The 23051-nt window shown below is 39.6% G+C and overlaps 3 protein-coding genes across 5 annotated transcripts; all 3 read right to left on the reverse strand.

The window, feature by feature from the left end:
- Nucleotides 1-64: 64 nt before the first annotated feature.
- Nucleotides 65-5739, reverse strand: psmd4a (proteasome 26S subunit ubiquitin receptor, non-ATPase 4a). The gene is made up of 10 exons (XM_030411880.1): nucleotides 5633-5739; nucleotides 4854-4994; nucleotides 4604-4718; nucleotides 4350-4436; nucleotides 4119-4187; nucleotides 3764-3979; nucleotides 2238-2346; nucleotides 1982-2113; nucleotides 1815-1867; nucleotides 65-628 (listed from the first exon to the last, which is right to left on the reverse strand). The coding sequence occupies exons 1-10, from the start codon at nucleotides 5656-5658 to the stop codon at nucleotides 458-460; spliced, it is 1119 nt and encodes a 372-aa protein (XP_030267740.1). The 5' UTR covers nucleotides 5659-5739; the 3' UTR covers nucleotides 65-457.
- A 909-nt stretch (nucleotides 5740-6648) lies between these two features.
- Nucleotides 6649-18745, reverse strand: LOC115579165 (phosphatidylinositol 4-phosphate 5-kinase type-1 alpha-like). 3 transcript variants are annotated; one of them, XM_030412686.1, is made up of 17 exons: nucleotides 18615-18745; nucleotides 18116-18262; nucleotides 16987-17028; nucleotides 16746-16780; nucleotides 16440-16526; nucleotides 14904-15034; nucleotides 14671-14788; nucleotides 14227-14379; nucleotides 13076-13375; nucleotides 12696-12904; nucleotides 12493-12576; nucleotides 11900-11948; nucleotides 11727-11811; nucleotides 11377-11544; nucleotides 11013-11214; nucleotides 9592-9679; nucleotides 6649-9497 (listed from the first exon to the last, which is right to left on the reverse strand). In XM_030412686.1, exons 2-17 carry the CDS (start codon nucleotides 18162-18164, stop codon nucleotides 9492-9494), a joined length of 1806 nt encoding a protein of 601 aa, XP_030268546.1. In that variant the 5' UTR covers nucleotides 18165-18262; nucleotides 18615-18745; the 3' UTR covers nucleotides 6649-9491. The 3 variants fall into 3 exon arrangements, with proteins under 3 accessions (XP_030268546.1, XP_030268545.1, XP_030268547.1); XM_030412685.1 differs by having other exon boundaries at nucleotides 16975-17028; XM_030412687.1 differs by lacking the exon at nucleotides 16987-17028.
- Nucleotides 18746-20280: 1535 nt separating this feature from the next.
- ecm1a (extracellular matrix protein 1a) lies at nucleotides 20281-21513 on the reverse strand. The gene is made up of 3 exons (XM_030411276.1): nucleotides 21362-21513; nucleotides 21035-21282; nucleotides 20281-20852 (listed from the first exon to the last, which is right to left on the reverse strand). Exons 1-3 carry the CDS (start codon nucleotides 21432-21434, stop codon nucleotides 20649-20651), a joined length of 525 nt encoding a protein of 174 aa, XP_030267136.1. The 5' UTR covers nucleotides 21435-21513; the 3' UTR covers nucleotides 20281-20648.
- Between the last annotated feature and the right edge of the window lie 1538 nt (nucleotides 21514-23051).

Below are 23051 nucleotides of genomic sequence, written 5' to 3' on the forward strand. Positions count from 1 at the left end.
CCACACACAGCACTGTCAGGAATACGAGCCTCTGAGGGCAAGAAACACACCAAAAGGCAGCATATATACACACAGCTTTTTATTGCAAAAAACACAAAGACATGACAGGAGTGTGGCTAAATGTTTAGTTTGAGAGCCTGTCATCACAAATTCTTCTCTCTTGTCAATATATGGTGCAGAGAAAATGAGGAGTAAGGAGCGCAGGAGGTGATTTGAGAGTAAAATCCTTTTTACATTTTGGGGATGATATCAATTTGAGTTACTCAGATTTTATACTAAATAGTTATTCTGTTGGCGCTTCCGAGTGTCTGGCAGAAACCTACGTTATTAAATGTTCAGAGTGCCGTCTCATGCTGTGCCGTCAGTCGGACGATGCATCAGCAATCTTTTCTTTTTCGCGTGTTAAAGTAATCCTGCATTAGTCAGCAATTGTTCTTGGATTTGTCTCTTTTGTTCCTCATTTCTTCTTCTCTTCGTCCTTTTTGCCGTCCGGCTTGTTTCCCGTCTGGGAGGCCAGGGAGCCCATGGCGTTGCGGATGGCTTCGTTGTTCGGGTCGACGCCGGGCAGGTTCTCCAAGACGCTCTGAAGGAACTCTGGGTCCTGCATCACATCGTAGTCGTCTTCCTCCTGTTCAGTTACAATGGAGGATACAGTCGATTAGGACGGATGAGTTCTTAATTGAAGTGGTTTTAATGAGGCTCTATGTTACAATTCTCAGCAATTCACATCCTAATCACCTTCTTATTGGCAATGTAATGAAACGTGAAAAATAAGACCTTCCCCGTCTCTCTCGGTGGCTTATACAAGCCTGTGGACGATTTGTTTGAGGTGTTTAAAGCTCAGTGGATTTCTTTGAGAAAGGCCTGGGTCAGATTTTCCATGACACACAAAATGTGGCCTCATGCAGTCTTGAGTGCCTCTCTACCTCCGCTAAAAGAGAGCAACAGTGGCTAACGTTTGTTAAGAAATGGGGATTGCTAACATAAACCAACAACCGACTTCCAGCACAACACAGAAGTTCAAAAGAGCCCTTTTAAGATCCAATTGGTCCTTGACTTGTGCCTCATGTGAATGGGATGTGCCACTGATTCCAGGAGGGTTTCTTCCAGAGTTTTCTTTTTATGGAATTCGCAGTTTCACGAGACTCTCATGAATCATTTAACATCACTAAAAGGTAGGCACGGGACGATATAAAACTTCATGTCATGATTATCCTGTTCCAAATAATTGCCATTTCTAATGCAACATAAAGAAACGTGTAATATGAACTAATCTAGCATGCCCAAGAGTAAAATGGCACTAAAACATATTACACATTTTTTCTTACATTTTGTTAAGAAGCAAATATGTTAATTGCATCACAGATTAGATAGTAAACATATTTTTGAAGGTGATTTAACATTTCTGTTTTGGCGACACAGTGGACAAACACTTGAAAGATGCTAGGTCATGTTGTTGAAATTAAAAATAAATCGGGAAATAAATTTAGCATGATCAACTTATCCAGAGTGTTTTTATCGCAACCAGATCTTTGAACCTACATCCCTGACTCTAGGTCTGTGTTGTGATCATCAGTTTTAATTATTTCAACCGTCTTTGTGAGGAAACCTATTTTTTTCCCTCACAGTGGTTTATTTGTTTGTAGGACTAACTAAAGTGGGAGAATTTCACATCCATTCAGGCACTGAAAGTGCCCCATCTGCTAATCATGTCATTGTCTGTGCATAAAAATAAACTAGACTTCTAAAAATAACTCCTCTTTGCAAATACACAACATTACAGTTTCATCTGAAGCAACTGTATGAAGACTCACCTTGGCTGATTCTGCTGTGTCCATTGGAGCTCCTGTGTCCATTTCTCCGTACTCTGTTCACAGAAAAGGTGAAAGGAACTTTTCTAAACAGACGCACCAGCAAATATGAAAGTGACCATAGGTGATAGTAAGAGCAGAAATGTGCTTGATTATCAAACTGAACTCACCTCCTCCAGCAAGAGACATCTGCATGGCGTAGGCTATCTGCTCCTCCTCCGTCATGCTGCTGAAGTCAGGAAGCACAGCAGCACCGCTCTCAGGCTGAGACACTGACATCTTCAGTAAGGCCTCCTCTGATTCTGTGACAAGATCCGTCAAAAGTGAGTAAGGGACCAATAATTATCATTCTATCAAACCCTAACATTTATTCTAGTCAGCGCTGTCACACAAGTGAAAGCTATTATTTGTCGATCCTGCAGTTACCGTCTGCGCTGGGTGTGGGCACGCCGGCCTCAGCTGCAGAAGCAGCAGCAGCTCTGCGGGCCTCCTCCTCCTGCCTCTGTCGCTGCTCCTCCATTGATACACGCAAGGCCTAGAGCAGTGCACAAACAGCACAGTGAGAAACAGAGACAAAGGGCACCGCTTACAACTCTGAAGGGCTACCTTTTATTCTATTCTGATATAAACCACAGAGCACCAACATGTGGGAGTATGAGGAGGTACAGTGTGAAGCGGCCTGATACAAGGACAAAATGCAAAAAGGCAACGCGAGGGATATTTCTCATCAAGGTTCGTCCACAACACAATAACAGCATCCACTTGCAGCTTCCAAATTACCATACATACAACAAATCTCAAGGTTTTTTTTTTACATTGTGGGCCTGTTTCAAGGATGCCTACAGCATATTATCACCTTTATCAAGCCCTCTGTTTACAGCAGTGAAATGACTTAGTAGATTCGCATTGGCTTTCAACTTATGGATAAGTGGTTTCTAACCTCACACAGGGTCTAAAGAGCTGATGCACATGTATTGTACTCATATACGCACAGTATCTGTGACACACTGGTGTTTCCTAAAGATGGGTATTGTTCACATTTTAAGTACCAGTGCCAAACTCCCTTCTTTTTGGTACTTTGCCCTCTCTGTAACAACATAAAGTACAAGTACAGCTTGTACTGCTTCAAATGGAGGAAGCTGTTCAAGACTTGGAAGCAGATCAGAACAGATCAGCACAGTACAGGACTAGATAAAAACTTTTTTTTTTTTTTTTTTTTTTTTTTAAATAGTAAACAGCAGATGTCAGCAATACGCTGTACATTGTTCTTAATGTTAATGTTGTCACTACAGAAAAGCTTGCATACTGTAATATTTCCTCAAAAAGGATTTGGACACAATAAAATCAAAAGAGCATGTTGATAGGGAATCTGTACATAACCAGTGGCAGACTTTTGGGTAGCAAAAACACTAACTAAGACAATGAAAAGGAACTTCTCCAACTAGTAATTACATGTTAATGAAGTTGTTGATGCCACATCAATCATATAGGAGGGTTCTGGCTCTGAGGCTATAAAACACTGTGCTCTCTTCAATTTTTAGATATATTCTATGTTTGCCCTGATGTTTCCTCAGGTTAGTCGTGTTGCCATTGTATTGTGCATTACAAAGATTGCAGAGTGTTGCCCTGACTCACTGTGACTTTTTGCTAGGGTGGCATCTCACACGCTCCCTTTCCTTCTATACCATTACTTGAAAGATTTGATCTACTGTACAAAAATCTGGCACAGATTGATTTAAAGTGAATCAGTTCATGGTAGGACAGATTTGGCATTTGAGTTTTCCATTTCTACTACCTACATATATATGATCAAGTAACAAATACTAACTGCTGTTCTTTTCTTTTTTGGTACCATCACAACAAATACCAACAGTTGCAATAAAAATAACCCTGGAGGTTCTTTCTCAAATTGTGGATCATTTTTCCTGGCATTATGCATTTATGTTCCTTACCAGGGCCAGCTCAGGATCAGCACTGGGATCCACACCAAATTCAAAGTCACTGGCACCAAGACCCATCATGGAGCCTCCTTCACCAGCCAGGATGGGAGAGGAGAGCAGCGCATCAGCCAGACTGGGACCCGGAGGGACCGTGACCAGATGGGATCCTGTGCCCTCCTTCCCGTTCAAAGTGTTTATAAAAGCAGTCAGCTTCTCTGTGTTCACCTCCTGGATACACAGGTGGAGACAGATGGCAAAGTCGATTGACAATTCAATTTACAGATGGGAAGGAGTTTCACATGTGGAAATCAAGAAAATAAATCAAACTTTCAGCAGTATGATGGGAGATAAACTGAGAATTCCTCACCTCTTCTCCAAAGTTAATGATATCCACGTTCACTTTCTCTTTTTTCAAGCGCTTTGCCAGCTTGACGAGCTGCAGCATCAGCAGGTTTGGAATGAAGCAGGAAGAAAAGATGAAAAAGTACAGACACACATTGACAACAGAAGAGTGTGTTAAACCCATGTTGTTGGCAGGAAAACAACATTTCTTTCTGTGGGATTGGCACGAAATGTAATAGAAGACTTTAAAACGTACATCTTTTTCATTATCCTCCACCGGACTCCCAACAAAGGCAATGATCCTCATCTTGTGATTTTTCCCTTGTCTGTGTTTTAGGGCCAGCTGCGCGGGAAAAAAACATAGTATAAAATATAGCAACTCAAAAAAAAAAACAAAAAAAAAAACACTGCTGCAGAAAGCAAAACCTCTCATTTAACAGTTAAGTAATTAGAGACCTTCTTTTGACTTCCAAACAAATATTTTAAAATAGAAACATCCAAGTTACACACATGAGCCACTCTGATGCCTGTGCAGAAGCAGATCTTTCCTTTGGGCTGGACAGCGTGGAGTTTGGACAGGATGCGACCAGAATCTGGTGTCAGTGTGGTCAGGACCTCACAGTTGCTGCGTGAAAACAAAGGTTAACATCCACGCCTGGCAGTAAGCAACCATGTACAACAAAACAACTCGCACTATTTAGGGCTGTGGGAGTGATGCGAGGGGTTATTGCGATTGTTAAATGAAGCGAGATGAGCTTACTTTGCCATGGTGATGAGGCCCACGTTGTTTTCTGGATTGGTTCGTGTTTTGGAGTGGCAGACAATGTTGACAGCATCTTGTTGTGCCTGTAGCCTTGTTGGTAGGAAGTCTCCATTTCTCATATATTCACTGTTGTCCACACTGAGGGGAACATATCAGTTTAACGTGGCTACTATAACGTTACAGCACTTGGCTAGGTTTACTAGCCGGCTAACATTAGCAATTGACGTGTCATTCTCATGTCAAATGTTAGGTCTTACTAATAGCTAATTAAGTTAAGACATCAAAATTCGTCTTCATCATTGGTCCCCCATAGAAAAGCCTGTCTTATCCACCAAGTCAGTAGCTATTTAATAGCTGGCATTAGTTACAATATAACGCTACGTAAAACCAGCATTAGCATCGCTTGCTAACGTTAGCAATACGTGACACCACATACTCCACCGGTGGAAATAGTCAATTCATCGGTGTTGTCAGTCAATCATTTCGATAAAACACACATAATTATACAGAACAACATTCGTGAATGTGTTGGTATGTGCCAAAGTTGAACAAAATACTTTTTGTAACACCGCAAATCCAAGCTAACTTTAGCTATCATGACTCAGCCTGTCGACACCGTGTTAGCTGTCAACGGTCAATTATCAACACAGTTAATGGGCACATTTCCTCAAAATTCAGGCCTATAGACGACCCGACCCTGTAAGTATATACGACGTGTTCGAATGATCCGCCAACTGATTGACAACTACTTAAAAACACAATTGTAGAGTTCTTACCAGACCATAGTACTTTCGAGCACCATTTTGGAAACTTCTTGTTGCTTTCTGTCGTAACCCTACATGCTCACACGCTATTGGACGAAGACTGAACAAAGCGGAACATGATTGGTCCGATGTAAGCCGTGATTTTACTGAGGAGCGAGCGTAGTTTGATAGAAAAACCTTGAGATCCACTTTTTCCAATCGAAACTATCAACTAATCTTGTTCAGCAGAAGGAATCTGCTTTCGTGGAGACAGTACAGAATCTACATCTATGTTTTTAATTCTTCATATAAACCTTAACTCAAGATAGTCTTTATTGCTTTTTCTAGAGCTTTCAAATGTATGTTTGTCTACTTTGGGCTCCCCTCATTCAGTTTATTAGATTTCTTTTTATTTTTCATGTTTTAATAACGTATCTTAAAAACTTACTTAAAAACATACAAATATATGTAACCCGTACATTTTTACTTGCAATTTTGATACTTAAATTTGTTTAATATCAGATACTTTCAGACATTTACTCAAGTACTATTTGTAATTTATCAGAGTAATATTTTAAAATGATATCTTTAATTTTACTCAAGTATGACTTTTGGGTACCTTATACAACACTACCAATAAACTTATCTCGACCAAACACACAATATTTACTTTTATTTACTGGCTTTTAGAATAAACAGACCAGGATTCGATTATTAGCATATATGTAATTCTGTATTGTAATAAAAAGATAAGGAAGAGTATTTTGAAATAGAGTACATTTTCTGGAAACTCATTTAAGAAGCTGTTAATGGATAAAATAACCAGATGGGGAAGTCTTTTTATCACATAATCACAGAAATTCAAATACCTGATGAATCAAGAAACTTATAAATGCAAAAAATAATATTAATCCAACATTTTCCATTGAACCAGTCATGTCTATTGATCTGCAAATTGCAATGGTGTGATGCACCAAGAGATGTTATGTTAGAAAGTTTCATGGTATAACACTATAAGAGACATAAAAAAGTTGATGTGTATACGGCTATAAAATCAAACCAAAGTAACAAGGCTTTTAATCTTTAATAACTTCTGGTGCAAGTGTACAAAAACACGACATCTCCCAGAGAGAAAGAGAGAGAAAACGTCTCAATACATGTTCTGTGAAAAGGCATTTTGTGATTCTTGTCTACGGATGTGCACACATTTATTGTATATACTTCAAAGGCAAGTGAATATGAATTAAAGCATACAGAGGACGATTCACCAGTTGTTGTGTTAACAATCAAAATCACCACAAAGAAAAAAAAGGATTTACTTTTATAGCTGGATGCCTTTGATACAGGTTTGTTGGGCGAGAAAAAAAGGCACATTTTCAATCCATCATCACCATTAATAAACATTTTGGAAACCAGAGCAATACATACAATAATAAATACTATAATACACTTGACTATTTACATGTTTGGTTCATAGGCTGCGTGTGTTTTTACAATAAGGCACCGTTTCACTTTAAATATTAGGACAGAGCATTGTCCAGGAGACAGTTTGAAAACAACAACCGATAGAATAAAATAATTGCTGCAGACCATCTAAAGGATGTATAAATGTCCCACATGATGGTTCTTCATCTAATCTTGGCAGGGAAATCATCAGTTACTGACATTTAAAGAGTAAACAAAGACTTTTGTTGCATAGTTCTTCCAAGCATTCGATTCATCTTTCAAATGACTAATTTCTTTTATGCAGTTTTATGCTATTTTGATACATTCCTGTTTTTTTTCAAATATCAAAGATTTCAGTAAAACTTGGCAAATTAGAATGTCGCAACCGGAACTTCAGGTTTAAATCGCTGTGCATCTATTTTGCGATCTTAAACCAACTTGAATGGAACCACCAACACTACATTTACCAGTTTGAGATGACAAAAAAAAAAAGATAGTTTTGTACTATACACACCAGGCAGCCATCACCATGTGTCGCTAATGAAAAAAAAAAATAGCATCTATATGATAGTTGGGGCCTGTCTCAAAAACCTCTCTTCAAGTCATCCAGCCTCACTACACTCAACAATGGTGAGTCTGGATGACCTGTGTCACAAAACTCACACAACGTGCCCTGTTAACTTGACTTCACCAAAAACCAATCGCATCAAGCAACATCAACAAAAATTAATTTGATAAGAGATGTGGTGAAAAGTTTATCCCTTTCAGGAAACCGCAGCGACACAGGCTGTACTAATGCCAATTACTATGAGTATTGTTTGGGAAATACTAAGTTCACCACTCAAATATAAAAACCAGGACACAAAATGCCGGAAATAACACAATCAAATAGCGTCACATCATTAACACATGCACGCACATACGCATGCACACACGCACACACTAACCACAGGTGCCGTAGTTACACAACTACATGGTGTTAGTGGGCACGTTGCATAAATGACATTAATCATGCCGATGACCTGTAGTTACCTATGACAGTGTCTTATTAATGGGTCTAGGGGATTATTCCTATGCACTGTCAGATTAGTTTGCATCAATCAGTTTTATTTACTACAGTTACTTCAATAATTAACTTAACTCTGTTTTACTGCCCCAGTGAAACACTTTTAATGTGAATGGAGAAGAAGCTGAAGAGTATGAAGAATTGGAAAAGAGGCAAAGGATCTTATTGGTACGATTGGGATTTAAAGGTTTTAATAAAAATAAAGTTTATGAAAAAAACAAACTTTATAAATGTTTCCATGGGGTTTTTTGCTGAAAGTATGACCGAGGAGACAATATAGACAGGGAATATATAGACTCAAAATATAGTGTAAACTAGGAGCTGATCTGCATTGCTAAATTGGTTGATATTGCAACGAAACTCAAACTACAACTTGGGCCCTCTCTGACAATGAAAAAGACAAGGTTTATGTTAAAATTAGTTGACCAACTCTAACTTTATGAGACAGGCCCCAGGTCACCTTGCTGTCATCTGAACATTAGTTCTCTGGTCACACCTGGACATAAACCAGCCTACACACTAAACCTGAAACTGATATCAGATTGCAGAGTGTACAAGCATATAACCCATCTTGTTGTAAAACCCCTTCAACCTGAACTTGAGAGATGACATTTAGGATTCACAGTCTTAAAAATAGCACAGGTCCATTACAACTGCTGGTTAAAAAGAAACCGCAAACTGAGGATCACCTCTTTTCCAGCATGATTTGCATTCAGAGTAAGCTTAAGAAACAGCAGCTTACCTTGTATCAATACAGAAAATAAAACCTTTTATTAAAAAATTGTGTTCGCAACCCAAATTACATAGATTTCTGCGAAAGCATTTGAGTCAAAAGGATCAGAAACAGTCCTCTAGGTTCTGACTTTTGGGTGGTTGTACAAACACTTACAGAGCAAGTATGCATGAGGATGTGCTGCACTAGTTTGGTAAACACATGGGAGGAGACAATTTATTTTGTAACTACGCTTAAATAAAAGTTCTCACATAAGGCAAAGTCCTCATGTTACAAGAATGCTGGTTTAACTGAGCACATCAGTGCCAAGAACAATCTTTGGTTGTGGCATGGAAGCATTCCTTTGAGATGAATAGTGTTTGATAACCACAGCATTAATGCACCCGCAATAACTAGTGTCGGAACATAACCACCCACCTACGTGCTCATTCCATGTTGAGATGTGGAAATCAAAGTGCAAAAACAACAACAACAACAACAACAACAACAAAACATTTAATATCCCTCTTGGTCGAGCTGATTCACTCTATAACTTTTCAATGCTGGTACCTTAAATCACAGAAAGGGGAGTTGTAACATTTCCTCTGTGCTCATAACATCCTCAAAGTTTGTTTCAGTTCATTTCAGTCCATGTCCCCTTTGCACAACTATACCTGTAAACCCAAAGGAAATAACCTTGTTAAACACTCAGTATAAGTGAAAAGTGTCACAGAAAAGCCTGAGAAAAAAATATTTCTATCAACTTACAGAGCATTTGCTTGTGTTAGGAACAATGTCACTGAGTGAGATCACATCCTCAGCACCGATACTTTCTTCAAGGGTCCCAAACTGAGCGCTGCGGACAAACAAAGGGGACACTATAAGTAAACTGAACTCAGTACATTATGAAACACGGAGTCTGTATGCGTGGCTAAATAAATCAGGTGAATACATGCACACCAACCTTCACGCCTCTGCTTAAAAACAAATTACTTGAGATTTGCATGACGTGTTTTTTGATGTTTGCCACTAGATGGAAATTCTAAAGTTGCTGCAGAGCCCTCTCACATGTTGATTTTCCTGAGATTCTGGTTTAGGGGCATATTTGCCTCAAGCTCCGACTCTGCAGTCCGCCTTCATTCCCAACCTGTTCATCACCGGCAAAAGGTCAACCATTGAAAATGTTTGTTCGGGTTAGGTCCAGCCGGAAGAAGTAGAAGAGATGCGATTTGTACACAGCCTAAAACAAAAGGTCTCTCTGAGGCTCACACTCATGGCAAAATTTTGTTGAAAATTAATTGGATCAGTCATCATAATATATTATTAAGGTGCAACTAAAATTATTTTCTTCATGGCTCAATCAACTGGTTAATATTTTTCAACTGACGAATTAATATTTTATCTAAAAAAAAAAATTAAAAAAAAGGTAAAAAGTGTTCCAAAAACCCAAAGCCATTCAGTTTACAATTATATATGACAAGGAAAGGCAGCAAATCATCACATTTCTGAACTTAGATCCAGCAATTATCGCCATATCTTTTCATTAAAAATCATTGAAACGATAAATCAGTTAATAGAATAGTTGGACTGATATGTCATTTGCAAGGTTTCTTATGTGTGGTTTTTATTGGGTGTATAAACAGACAAATCAAAGTTATAGGGATGAAAAAAAAACACCTGTTGCCATTTGATTAGTTACAACATTACTAAAACTAATGGCTAATATATCAGGCCTTACAGAGAGGTGTTGATTTAACTTAATGTTCACTGCATCAGCTGTTGTTTGCAGTAGTGTTACAGTAATGAGTGTTATTAATATTTCCTGTCAACCTCACCTACATCTATTAGGTCAGAAAAGGCATACATTTCAGATGGATGTGCCGTGAACAACCAGTAACTGAACGTTATTTTATGTCTTAATCGGAAAAATCCAAGAACTGAAGGTTGTTTCTGCCACACGTGCCGAACCAACTAGTCAGTGGAACTTGTTGACTGAGGCTCAGCATTTTCACCAATAGATTTAGTGGATGTTATTTATACAGTGTATACTTTTATACACGTTTCAGTCACATTTTAAAAGAAAACACCTGAATCCGTGATCATAACTATAATCCACAGCATTACTAAAACCAACACGTTTACACTACTGAGGATTCCTCATATTAAAACACTGATCTTTTTCCTCTCACCTCTTGGGGGTGCTGTGTTCCTTGTCTTTGCTCGCCGTGTTGTTTGAATCCACTCCAACCGACCTACTGGAATCCTGAGGCGGATTCTGACTTGTGGGAGCAAATCCAGGGTTTCCCACGGAGGAGACGACGGTTGTGTTGCCAACAGCGCCGCTGGGAGGTAAGGTCTTTGGGAGGAGGTCGGGACGACCTGACTGCATGACTGGGCATGACAGGAGGAAAAACTGTTAATCCTGTGTTGTGAAAGAAGCACTTCACATGCTGGTACATGCTGGAGGACTGAATCTATGCGGGTATCCCTCAACAAAATTCATTCTCACTTGTTTTGCATTCCAGCTGAAGCCTGAAAATCCCCAGCTCTTACCGTTATCTCCTTCAGTGTTTTCTATGGTGTCGGTGCTGACTTGATGCTGGAGTAAAGGGTGCTGGTTGTTGCCGCTGGTTTGGGTCATCAGAAAAGGCCCAGAGCCAGCTGTCTTTTTCAAAGGCCCATGTGCCACTACACGGCGCTTCTTAGATGGGGAGCTCTTCACTGGACAAAAGAGGGAAAATGTTAACCAAGAGGCCATAGAGCCAAAAATTGTGCGGTAGTGTTACTAGTAATGGAAGAAATCCTGATCCACAAAATAAAGACCAAGCAGAGGTTTTTGTCACTGGATCACTGTGGTGACAAAATAAAATTCACACCTCACACACCTTTGTCTCTATACTTACATGGGATCTTCCTGAAGACCACATTGCACATGAACTTCTCAAATCTTTCTGCATAGAATCCAGGTCTGTGCACTGATACAGTGTCCTAAAGAAAAGGAAAGATTACAGAGGTTACAGAATATACATCTGTTAATCTAAAACACAGTTAACTGAGGCCAGTAAAGGTATCTCACCCCATCGTGAACCAGAGCTTTCCACGAGTGTTCAAGCCTCTTTACGAATCTGAAAAACAGCACATCAAATCTGGATTAGTAAAATGAAGTTACAAGATCAAACATATTTGGTTTCACACAACATCCTCACAGCAGAAACATTAAACTAATCTTTATCATTGCAGCCCCAAGGCCACACTTGCATATTCTTATATATTTACTATCGCCACAGAATGACAGAGGACCTGTAAGAACTCTCTAAAAACTTTAAGATTCTTCTTTTCTTTTTCCTTTCCTTTTTTTCTAGCTTTCACTGTCCTGAGTTTGGATGATGTGTGTGTCTCTATGTTTTCCCATATGTGTGGGGAAATGACCCTGCCGCTGCAAACAAAATCTACCTCTGGGTACTAATAAAGGAACTTGAACTTGAACTACCTTATTCATTCTTCACAATCACTTGCTCATTCATCAACTGTTTAGATTGATTTTGTTCAGCAAATAGGAGATTTATCTACTTCGCTCAGACTCTGGACACTTAACCAGTGCTTTTGGACACCCAATACTATGCCTAAGCACATCCTGTGTAGACACAGACGGATCATTGAAGTGTTTACCTGTAGGACTGCAGAATGTCAATGATACCGATATACACCAGCAGCCTCTCGCCTTTTGAGTTCCGTGCTGGGATTCCTCCAGTTCTGTAAAGTAAAACAAAAAGTATTTATTTAATGATCTGTCATTCCTTCTTTGTGGTGACAGAAACTGTGACAAGGAAGTTGCCTGACCGAGACCTCTCTAAGGCCACGCGAACACTCACTTGTCCCCCGTGTCCTCTGATCCCATGCTCCCTGTCTCAGCCTGGATGGCCTCTATAGCCGTGCTGTACAGGGACTTTTGGCCTAGTGGCCTCCTTTGGTCCGCAGCCCCGGCCACCGCCTCTTCACTGGCCTGCTCTCGACAAGCCTGATCTAGGTTGTGGACTCCCACCAGGAGGCTGTAATCCATAATCTTAAAACTTTGCAAAAGCTAAATGGAAATAAAGGATAACAAGCATTGTGAGAGCAGTGATAGAGATTAGATTTGCAAGAAAAATGCAAGGAATTCTTTTAGTAAACTAGGCTCTTTAATCTAGAATCAAACAGAGAACAATCGCACTTGTAGCTTCATGCTGTGACAGACATTTTTCTGTAGTCTTACCAGACAGTCTCTGTGGAGGGTCTTGCAAACAGCACTGTACTTGTCCCCCTCCATTAGCAGCCCCTCCTGCATGTCCTGCATGAAATCCAGGTCCTTGTATGTTGGCACGGCCTTGTCTCTCTCTTTAGGTGACGCCCGTCGCTTGTACGTGGAACCTTTCAGATCATACTTGAGGTGCATTCGCACAGCGCTCGGGAGCAGATTGTTCATGACTACGATGCGGATGTTCTTACCCGCTGCCTGGACACAGTAGAGTCCATAAAACTTTGGCAATAAGGTCCGCTTGTTCTGGTTTAGGTTCTGAAGGAGAGTAGAGAGGAGAACGCATTAGTCAAAATAAACACACTGTCCCACACAAATGATGTAGTCAGGAACAAATACAGCACCTTATATATCATTGTGGAGACATCTTAAGCCATTCAGTATGATTTTGAAAATGCAAACACGCAGATATAAGAAGCATTATTTCTCTGTCTTTCATGTTGCACAATCAATCATTGGCTAACGTGTGGTTGGATACGTTTGGTTCTGCAGCTCATGATTATTTTCATGAGTAATGATCATTATTTTAGTAAGTCATTAGTTGCTTTTTTTTCCAACCAACAGCATAAACCACACAAGCACTTTTTTTCACTATGACAAAAGCCCTATACACATGGAACTCATATTACCTAAGGACCTCTAGACATTGGTAATAATTGTGGAGCAGGTCATTCATCACAATCTTGTGTTAATCTGCCATGTTCATTATCCATAAAGTAAAAATTCCACTGAATATTACGCCAAACATAGATGTCATGTGCAAATCAGCATGTTTGTGATTTAGGGCCGAATTTCTTTGTAGACATCCGTTTTCTGCTGTCAGACTATGAAAGAAGTAAGAAATTTGATTGATTGAACTTTCGACTGTGATGGCGTTTAAAAGTGATGTCAGAGAAGGTTAGGAACAGAGGGTTGTCATGCTCAAGTACAGCCAAAAAGCGTCTGTTACTTGATCTAAATGAGCTACAGATGTGTAATTATGCTTCCAACACACGCAGAAGTGATAGACAGACAGTGTCAGTCCATAGTTGTTACTATGTGGGATGGTCGTGTGCACGTTCATTCTGCTGAAATCATCTTGTACCTTAAATCCCTTCACCGAATCTTACCATAAAGTATCCCGGGAGCAGTTTCTGTAGAAATTCAGCCTCTTTGTGCTGCACTGTCTTAATAATGAACTCATCGTCACTGGAGAGGTAGAAGAGAGATCCACTGGCCCCGGAGTTTGACAGCTCGATCAGGTCCTCATTACACAGAGAATACTGTGATCAGAAAAGAGCAGGCTGGTTAGACTTGTGACGGAATACAAACAACCACAACCACAACAACCACACAGATAAGCAGGTTAAAACCAGGACAATCAACAGTCAGCTGAGCCTCGTCAGCAGCTCCACCTATACTGTGTCAACGCTGCATTATTTCACACTTCCTTAATTTCACTCTTTCCAGTTCCTCAAAAACGACTTTCTCGTTACAGTCCACCACTCATTTCATTTCTGCAGAGCTTTATACAAATTTTTGGAGTATTACAGATGCTGAGTAAACAAGAATACCATGTAGTCGTCAGGCCGGATGCCAAACATTTCCCTGAAGTAGCGAAAGGCGATCGGTGCATATGTCTTGAACCTGAAGTCTCCATAATGGTGGGCTGGTGTCAGGTTGCTCCCCTCACTGCCGGTAGGAAAAAAAAAAACAGGAGGGAGAGGAGTAAGCCAAACACAGCAAGACTTATTAATGTAGAAAAGACACATTTAATCATCTTCACTTCATCACTTTAAAGACTCACCTGGGAAAGAAGATGCTTTCCACCACTTCGAAGTCCTGCAGCAGCACATCTCTCTCAGGTTTCTGGCTTAAGCTGCCCACCGTGTGCGTGATGCCTAACTGAATGGCACCTTTCAGGGCCGATGATGTCGTCTGGAGGGACGGAAAAAAACATGGAACATGAATCAAAAGGAAAACGCAGCTCAATCTGTCTTTGGTAGTTAAATCATGCCACGCTGGCAGGTAATTTTTGCGGATAATCAGCTGATACTGGAAAAACGATCACACGTCATCTCAATTACACAACTTTAAGTGTGAGTAAGCATGAGGTAAACAGACGTACAGCTTCTGAGAACCAAAATAATACAGAAATAAGAACTTGGCATAATACTTTCAGTTTATCTGCATTTGGTAAAAGAGCTCTCAAGTTTCTTTTAGACACTGCCACTAGAGAGCAATTAATATATATTAACCAATCATGAACAAACTCAACAACAGGACTCGGGAAGTTTTACCAATTACTTAATTTGGATTAGACAATCAACAGAAAACTGACCTGAAAATCAATTAATCGTTTAATTAACTTATTAATCACAAACTCCAAACATTATCTTGACAAATCTTTTGATTGTTCATCTGATAAAACAAGACATATAAAGACATCAACTCTCAGAAATCATGACGCACATGTACTACTATTTTTTTTATTAAAAAGCTATTTTCTGACATTTACAGACTAGGCAATTAAAAGGTGTGCTTTGCAAGAAATGGCCAGAATTTGAAGGTAGAGCCAAAACCATTGGGGGCAGCATAACTGCTAATACGTACAGTACATACCAACATTGTGGATGTGACTAACACTGGCCAGGAATATGACTCTGGCGACAAGATACGGCAGATTAAGACAGAAGTGACGTGAAGAAGCAAAAGAGCGAGTGAGACTGCGATAAGCAGCAGCCGAAAATGGTGTGTTTGGTCTGTAGTATTTTCACATCCTACTCTGTGAATTGAGGATTTATTTAGACCAAACCAAAGATAATTGAGCAAAGACAAAACAAGACTGTTTTATTCAGTTTAACTTGGTTTATGATAAGTTAACAAGCCGATTAAGCTCGTCTGAGCCTGGTAAAAGAGAGAAACTTGAATTCAGACGGTGTACAGTTGTATTTTTCTGTTTAGTAAGTAAAATAGCTTTTTAAATATCTTCTTTCTTAACATTTGTGAGTTTCCTTTGTTCACGTCAACCAAGTAGCAGACTTGCTGCTTTTGCATCTCCCAGCTGAAACTACAGCAGCTACCTTACAACCGAATATTGCGTTACAAACTGGCATTAGGATACAGGGCGGGCCACGGATAGCTGGTTAGCATGCTAACTTCAGAAGGCATCTCTCCAACACAGTACATAGATGTCTTTGACATAACATCAGTGTTTTAACACACTTTGTTGCTAATGTTAGTAATTTTTTGAATGTTTTAAACCAGTATTCTGGCCATATCTTACAAATTGTTCCTTTTATTGAAAGTAAACTGCAAATTAATGGACTCAGAAAATAACCACCTTCTTGTACGTTGTCTCTCCAGTGGGATCGATTCCTCTGTGGCCGATAGTCTTTTTCATGTTCTGAGTCATGGTGGTGCTTGGTCCCTGTCAGCACAAACATGGTAGAAGGCAGAATTACAAGAGGAAAAAAACTCAAATGCAAATCTGAAGCAATGGGAAGCATTCTCATGTTTAAAAGAGGAAGGAATAAAGGATGTGTCAGCTTAATATCCGTAATTTCCAAACTGCCTGAGATGGATGTAATGACTGTTTCCTAACTGACACGGAGCTGCATCACACATTTCCGCCAAACAAATGAGTTACCTCAATAGCAGCATTTTTTCGAGTCCCAGGCGAATCTGGAGTGAAAAAAAATGGAGAACACATACAAGTTACACAGAAATAATACATAAAAAAAAAAACAATCGCAGTAAAAGCAATTCTAACAGTGAATGCATTCATATCAAACACGCAGCTTGAAATAGCGTCTAACATTCCCTATTGTCGAAAACAAAGAGTGCAGCTGAGCTTTGAAACAAGCATGCGGACGCACCTCGTTCATTACCTCTGAGAGAAGACAGTCTCCTCCAGAGCTGACTCTGCAGGTCTTTGCGTGGAATGGGAGGAATTGGATAAGTACGCTATTACCATTAATGCGAGCCAATGAGTGATAGAATGAATTTACACTTAGATGTCAGTTGAGTAGTTTTTCTTTATAGGCGTCTACATTTTTCTTTCTTCTTTCTTTTGGAGGAATCCATGACATGACCTGGGAGGGCTTAGGTGATATTTTTTATAAAACGTCCAGCCCTAATCCAGATGTTTTAAAGCTAGACTCATACCGGGCAGTATAAAAGTCAGGATGTATTCTGAACTCGATTTTGACCATTTCTCTTTTTAATCTGTTTCTTATGAATCCCACTGTTTAATGGAAGTGAAATACAAAGTAACTGCTTTTTTATTCCCACTCAGTTGTCTCGCAGTCTCTTATACTAAGAAATGTTTTTTAATAGTTTGTGTCCAATTTTACATTGCTCAGAGATCTTATCTTGAACTGGTTATCTTATCTTGGGTTTATGCATAACCATTTATTGTCTGTTATGTTGACCTTATTTTCCTTCGTTTGTTAAGCACTTTGGTCAACTCATGTTGTTTTTAAATGAGCTATAGAAATTCATTTTGACTTGACTACAATTACTGAAATGAGAGGTGGTTGAACATTAAAACATCTTTCAGTATAATGCAATACAGTTCAACAGCAACACAAATTGGAGCCGCAAGTATTACAATAAAGTTGGGTCAACACTTCTCTTTTGTAACAGAAACTGAAAATGATAATTTTTTTTACGAAGGCACTAGACTGCTTCTCTTGAAGCTAGCTACCTAATCGTGTACCTTAGTGTACATTAGTCATGAGAGTATATATATATACCAATGTTGGATCTACTGTTTGTAGATCCAACATTGGAGACCATTCAAAGATTACACTTCATGTGGTCACAAAAGTTGTGTATTGAACTAGGAGATTGATTGTATTCTGCCTGATGAACTGCTGACTTGCTCAGATATGTCCATCCACGGGATCCATACCCTGAGCCAATGTCCATATGTCTGTATCAGTGAATGGGTGAGAATTTATGTCAAACCCATTTGATTTGAGAAGGTGGGGTTACACATAATAATACAGTACTTACACCCAGAGGGGCCCTGTAGCCCTGGAGGCTCCTCTGCAGCTGTGGCCATTCAAGAGCAGACACTCAGACTTGGGCAGATCCTTGTTCACTCCTGGAGATTAAACGTGGACAGCTTCTTCTGTGAGAGCACTTCAGGTATCCTGGGCTCTGTGTGGACAAAAAGCAGGACATTAACAGAAAACAGTGATGACTTCATGCTACAAATATTGACATCAGCCACGTTGACTGCTGGCTCTGCTGATGGAAGAGCTGACCTGGAATCAAACAGGACAAGAGGCTTTCGGTTAACTAAACTATCAGTTCAGTAATGTAATTTACTGAAATGGTAAAACCACTGTGTGTTGAAACAGGCTAGCACAATACACAGATGTCTGGATTGCGACATTTAACGAAACAGAGGCGAGAAAGCTAGCTGCTAACCCTGATTTAACTTTTCTAACTTTAACCCAGCTACTCTCGCTAATTAATAAACAACATCAAAACAATAAAACCAACTCACTCGAAAATCTTGTGGAGGAGTTCCCGCCGCTTCCAGAGAAAGAAAAAGTACTTTTTTCTCCTAAAGTCACTGTTTTCCCTCAATCTAATAAACAAGGAAGCAATGCGGAAGCAGCCGTTTGTGTTCTGCTCTGCTAGCTCGAGAAAGAACGGAACTTCCGGTATAATTTCCATAATAAAACGTGAGCTAAAGACCCACTATGTAGTTTTGGAGAAGAAATTCACGCTCATAATTTTTTCTGTACTTTAAATTTTTTTTCCGGAATCGAATTGAAAAAACAAGCTGGTCCCACAGAACACTGAAGCTAGAAATGTGGCTCGGTCCGCCAAATATAAACAAAGTAAAACAGTGTAAAATTGTGTTGTGCTCTAAAATCTTTTTTTTTTTTTTTTTTTTTCAGTTTATACAGGCATGACAACAAAGATATTTTGTTCAATTATTTTGATTAGGCCTAATAAAAACAATCAATGAAGATCTTTCACTTCTGATTAAGATTTCTTTACAAAAACTACATAGCGCTCCTTTAAAAGGAGAATGTCTTGATCACACTATCCCTGAATAAATATAAAAGTATATCATTGATTTCATGTAATATAGTATATTATAGTATATGATAAAATAATGACAAATATCTACAACATGAAACTAAATAAAATGTGTGGGTTTTCGTACAGACAGAAGAATTGAGTGAAAACTAGTCTTTGCTTTTAAATGCATGTAGATGGTATAAACACGGTGCTTGCATAATTAAATACTCAAGTAAGGCCCAGCTCAAGAAGTATTTAGATACTTTGATTAAGTAACTACCTGTATTTGTACAGAAGAATTAGCAGCATAATGGACTTGAGGTAAAGTATCAAAGGTAAATGTAATCAGTATACAGGAGAATACATTAATTATATAATATTTAGTTGTATTAATTGTTATTAATACAGTAATGTGTGAACATAATTTTTGACTTTGCTATTGGTCAGAGCAGAGCTTTTTTACTTTTTGTATTTACTTTGCATAGTTTAATACATAACAATAATAATTTGAAAGTTCATCTGTGTATGATACTTAAACACTTTGAAAAAATGAGTAACTATACTTGTCAAATAAATGCAGTCGTGTTAAAAGTGCCATATTTTTGTATTTGATGTGCTGAAGTACTTGGGCAAATACAGCCACATTTTGTGATATTTAATTTTTGGAGTTATGTTCACAGCATGTCACAAATTGAGATTTGTGATGTTACACTTTTATTTTGAAGCCAAAAAGGAAATGTCATTCTGTGTTTTGTTGTGGTCTCGAGCACATTACTATCCCACTTCGTTTATATTCCCACGGACGGCGAACCCAAAAAAAATCTCAATCAAAAAGAGTTCAGTTTGTTTTGAATATTTATTAAAGACTTTTACTACACATTGCCATTCAGGCTGGGGAGCGAACTCAAACGTTTTTTTAAATAATCACTGATCTGTTTCTGTCTCACGCCCAACTGTTACAGACAATAGTGACCCCTGGTGGACATTTATTATAGTACATGTGTTATTTTCTTAACTACAAGAGTGGCTGATCACTTGTTTCAATACTTTTTTTTCTGATTTACCTGATGTACTGTGCACTAAAAATCAGCCAAAGCCACAAATTGATATGAGAAAAGACAGAAAAAAAAACATGGGAGAACTTTTAATGTCTTTCTTTCATCCTTTATTTCTTTAACAACGAATAATATGTCAAACTGTGCAATCAGGACACAATTTATTCGAGCACAACAGTGCAACAAATGAGTTTCTTCTTGTAGTTAAAATACAGAACTGTTGAAATAACTGTCTTCAGCTGTTGTGATCATGAACAACCATCATGCTCTGACCTCCTCTCGGCACCTGTAACAAAGACCTTGCAGGATACACTGTAGTATTAACTCCGCATGAACAATTTTCTGATGCAGCTTTGTCCAAATGGGATCCGAGCACACTAACCCAAAGCTACACAACACGTCACCACTCTCAGACAAATCAAACTGCTCTGTTTGTATATCATTTTTCACCTTTAACACACATTTGCATTGAAGGTAAATCCTGGCTCCTGAGGCATTGTGGGTGCTGTGTACCCTGGTGTTGGGTTGTAGTTTGGGTTCGGCAGCTCGCTGTCGAAGCACGTCCACCGCGCGTCTCCTCTGTCTGCACAGCACTCATACGGGAGAGTCATGGTGCTGTACTCTTCAACGCAGAACTGGGACAGGGCTTGTTTCCACTGCAAGACAAAGATATTCATTATGTCGTTTGCAAGAGAGAAGCACACTTCATTATTTGTATTTGGGTGCAGACAAGACAAATTATTAATGCAGTGCAAAATAGTGAGAAGAAAAAAAAAAGTTGTTGTCTTTTGGATTGTGGTGTCAGTTTCTCCCACTAACCCAACCAACAGAGACTCACGGCTTGTTGGGCGCAGCAGAGGATCTGGTCGCTCTGCTGTCCACCGCAGCACAAAGAGTACCAGGACTCCAGATGGTTGATGGCCTTTCCACGGCGGCGGAAGTGGCTAGCACCGGAGCGTGGGAAGAAGCTGTCTGGATATCTGGGTCGACCCTGACCTTGTTGGCAGATGGCGGCGAGGTTCAGAGCCGTGGGACGGGCAGGCGGGAAAGGGACGTCAGGCTCATTGAGAGAGTTTGTTTTGGCCTCTGTGGGAATCAAGCAACACAGACGTTTACACAGCATTGAAAATCTGAAGAGTGAGTGTAAGAATCTAGAAGAAAATACCTCCAACATCTGCACCAAGAAGAGTCAGCAGTGCAATTATTAAAAATCCAGCGAGGCCTCCAATCGACATCATGGCTGTGCGGTTGTCTTGCAGGAGTTGGTAGTGTGTCTGGGTCCGCGGCCAGCTTATATGAACGAGGGCAGAGGGTCTGTGGGCGTGAAATGCTTGGAAGTGAGGGTGGAAGGGGTGAGGGGTAGTGGTTGGTAAAGGGTGTGTGTGGGAGCCGTCAAGATAGAAACAAAATGAGCTTGAACTTGAACCACTGATAAAACAAGAGCAGTATCTTAGAAGAATGCGCAGTATACACACAAAACAGATCCAGACAGCTTTATTAACCCAACCAGGCAATCTGTTTGAGAAGCTTGCCTTATTTGTTGATTGCATAAAGAGGTCAAGTCCCTTTGTGTCATTCCCATGATCTTAGAACAGAGTTATGTTATTTTTCCACAAACTGGGGACTACCAAGACTGCTGATCACTGATAAAACGCATGATCCCAAAGGCGTCACACTATTGGCTCACACAACTTGTTAGAAGCTGTCAGAATTCTTACACACAAACAAAACAAGCTCTGTGGATGCATTGTTATCAAAAATGATTTGTCTACATAAAAATGTTATCAGTACGACCTTCAAATATGTTGGGTTTGTGTGGGGAAATGAGCTGAGTAGAAAACTGTCTGACTGGCAGCTCAGTGATGCTTTGCTGACTGGATAAAGTGTGGGAGGAACATGGCAAAAAAAAAACAACTCTACAGGCCTCATTGGCGAACTCCCTCAATCCCTGTTTTTCAAAAACAGTCGAGTTTCGTGCTCTCTGTTATCAAGGACGGGTTTTTCACTCAGCAAAAAATGCCAAACATCTGGTCTCGTGTCGTTATCTGCAGACGGTGCTTTGACTGCATGCGAGAGGAATGAAGGTTGCACTTGCTCAGATTCACTGAATCACTTCGATTGTTTTATTAACTCCCTAAAAATTCCAACAATTCTCGCACAATCCCTTGCTATGAGCTGATAAGGGGGCGTTGAATTGATTGGATCACAGGCTAATGTTAGAGGCTATTTTTTTTTTATCAGTGTTTAATATATTATCAATTCATCTCGACAGCATGAATGAGTGTCTGTCAGTGTTTGATTGGTCTGTTTTGTGTTTCAGGTGTGACAGGGTGTGACTTCAGATATGAAGTGAACACGTGCGCTGCTATCACAAAGGCAATCTGCGATTGTCAACTGGTGACTTATTGGATTTGTATTCTTGCTCATATACTGTGTGATACAAGTGTTGCCTTACTGAATCTAAGGGCGTCACTTGTGTTGGAAAGTGGTGGGGATATAAGGGCTCAGGTGAAAAAAACAGTTTCAACATTTGCAATTCAATGGGGATATTGTAGGCCGGTAGAAATTTATGAAAGAAGCTGCATTGCAACTCTACATGTGAGGTTAAACTGCCTTGTTGTTCCCACGCTGCATATTTCAATATGTTCACAAGAGTTCATGAGTCAAGTTCAACAAATCACGACTCATTCTGAGCACAAAGTTGAAATATCTCTATTCGCTCTATATCATCCACATTGAAGCTGCTGTAAGTCGTATATTTTTATTAAGATATGTGTAAAATAGGTCTATATTCCAACAGCAATCACTGTACAAGAGTGAGTAACCACTGTCTGGCATCCCATAACTAATGCGGT

This window comes from Sparus aurata, chromosome 3 (assembly GCF_900880675.1).
Source record: "Sparus aurata chromosome 3, fSpaAur1.1, whole genome shotgun sequence".
NCBI classification, from domain to species: domain Eukaryota; kingdom Metazoa; phylum Chordata; class Actinopteri; order Spariformes; family Sparidae; genus Sparus; species Sparus aurata.

Excerpts from the sequence above, each read along its gene's own strand:
- psmd4a (XM_030411880.1), bottom strand. The coding sequence starts at position 5,658 with ATGGTGCTCGAAAGTACTATGGTCTG. Across the intron at positions 1,868-1,981 it reads GATGTCTCTTGCTGGAGGAG|AGTACGGAGAAATGGACACA; the intron begins GTGAGTTCAGTT and ends TTCTGTGAACAG. Across the intron at positions 629-1,814 it reads ACACAGCAGAATCAGCCAAG|GAGGAAGACGACTACGATGT; the intron begins GTGAGTCTTCAT and ends GTAACTGAACAG.
- LOC115579165 (XM_030412685.1), bottom strand. The coding sequence starts at position 18,164 with ATGGCCACAGCTGCAGAGGAGCCTCCAGGGCTACAGGGCCCCTCTGGG. Across the intron at positions 16,527-16,745 it reads GAAAAAATGCTGCTATTGAG|GGACCAAGCACCACCATGAC; the intron begins GTAACTCATTTG and ends TTGTGCTGACAG. Across the intron at positions 12,905-13,075 it reads CCCTCCACAGAGACTGTCTG|CTTTTGCAAAGTTTTAAGAT; the intron begins GTAAGACTACAG and ends ATTTCCATTTAG.
- ecm1a (XM_030411276.1), bottom strand. The coding sequence starts at position 21,434 with ATGATGTCGATTGGAGGCCTCGCTGGATTTTTAATAATTGCACTGCTG. Across the intron at positions 21,283-21,361 it reads TCTTGGTGCAGATGTTGGAG|AGGCCAAAACAAACTCTCTC; the intron begins GTATTTTCTTCT and ends TGATTCCCACAG. Across the intron at positions 20,853-21,034 it reads TCTGCTGCGCCCAACAAGCC|TGGAAACAAGCCCTGTCCCA; the intron begins GTGAGTCTCTGT and ends TTTGTCTTGCAG.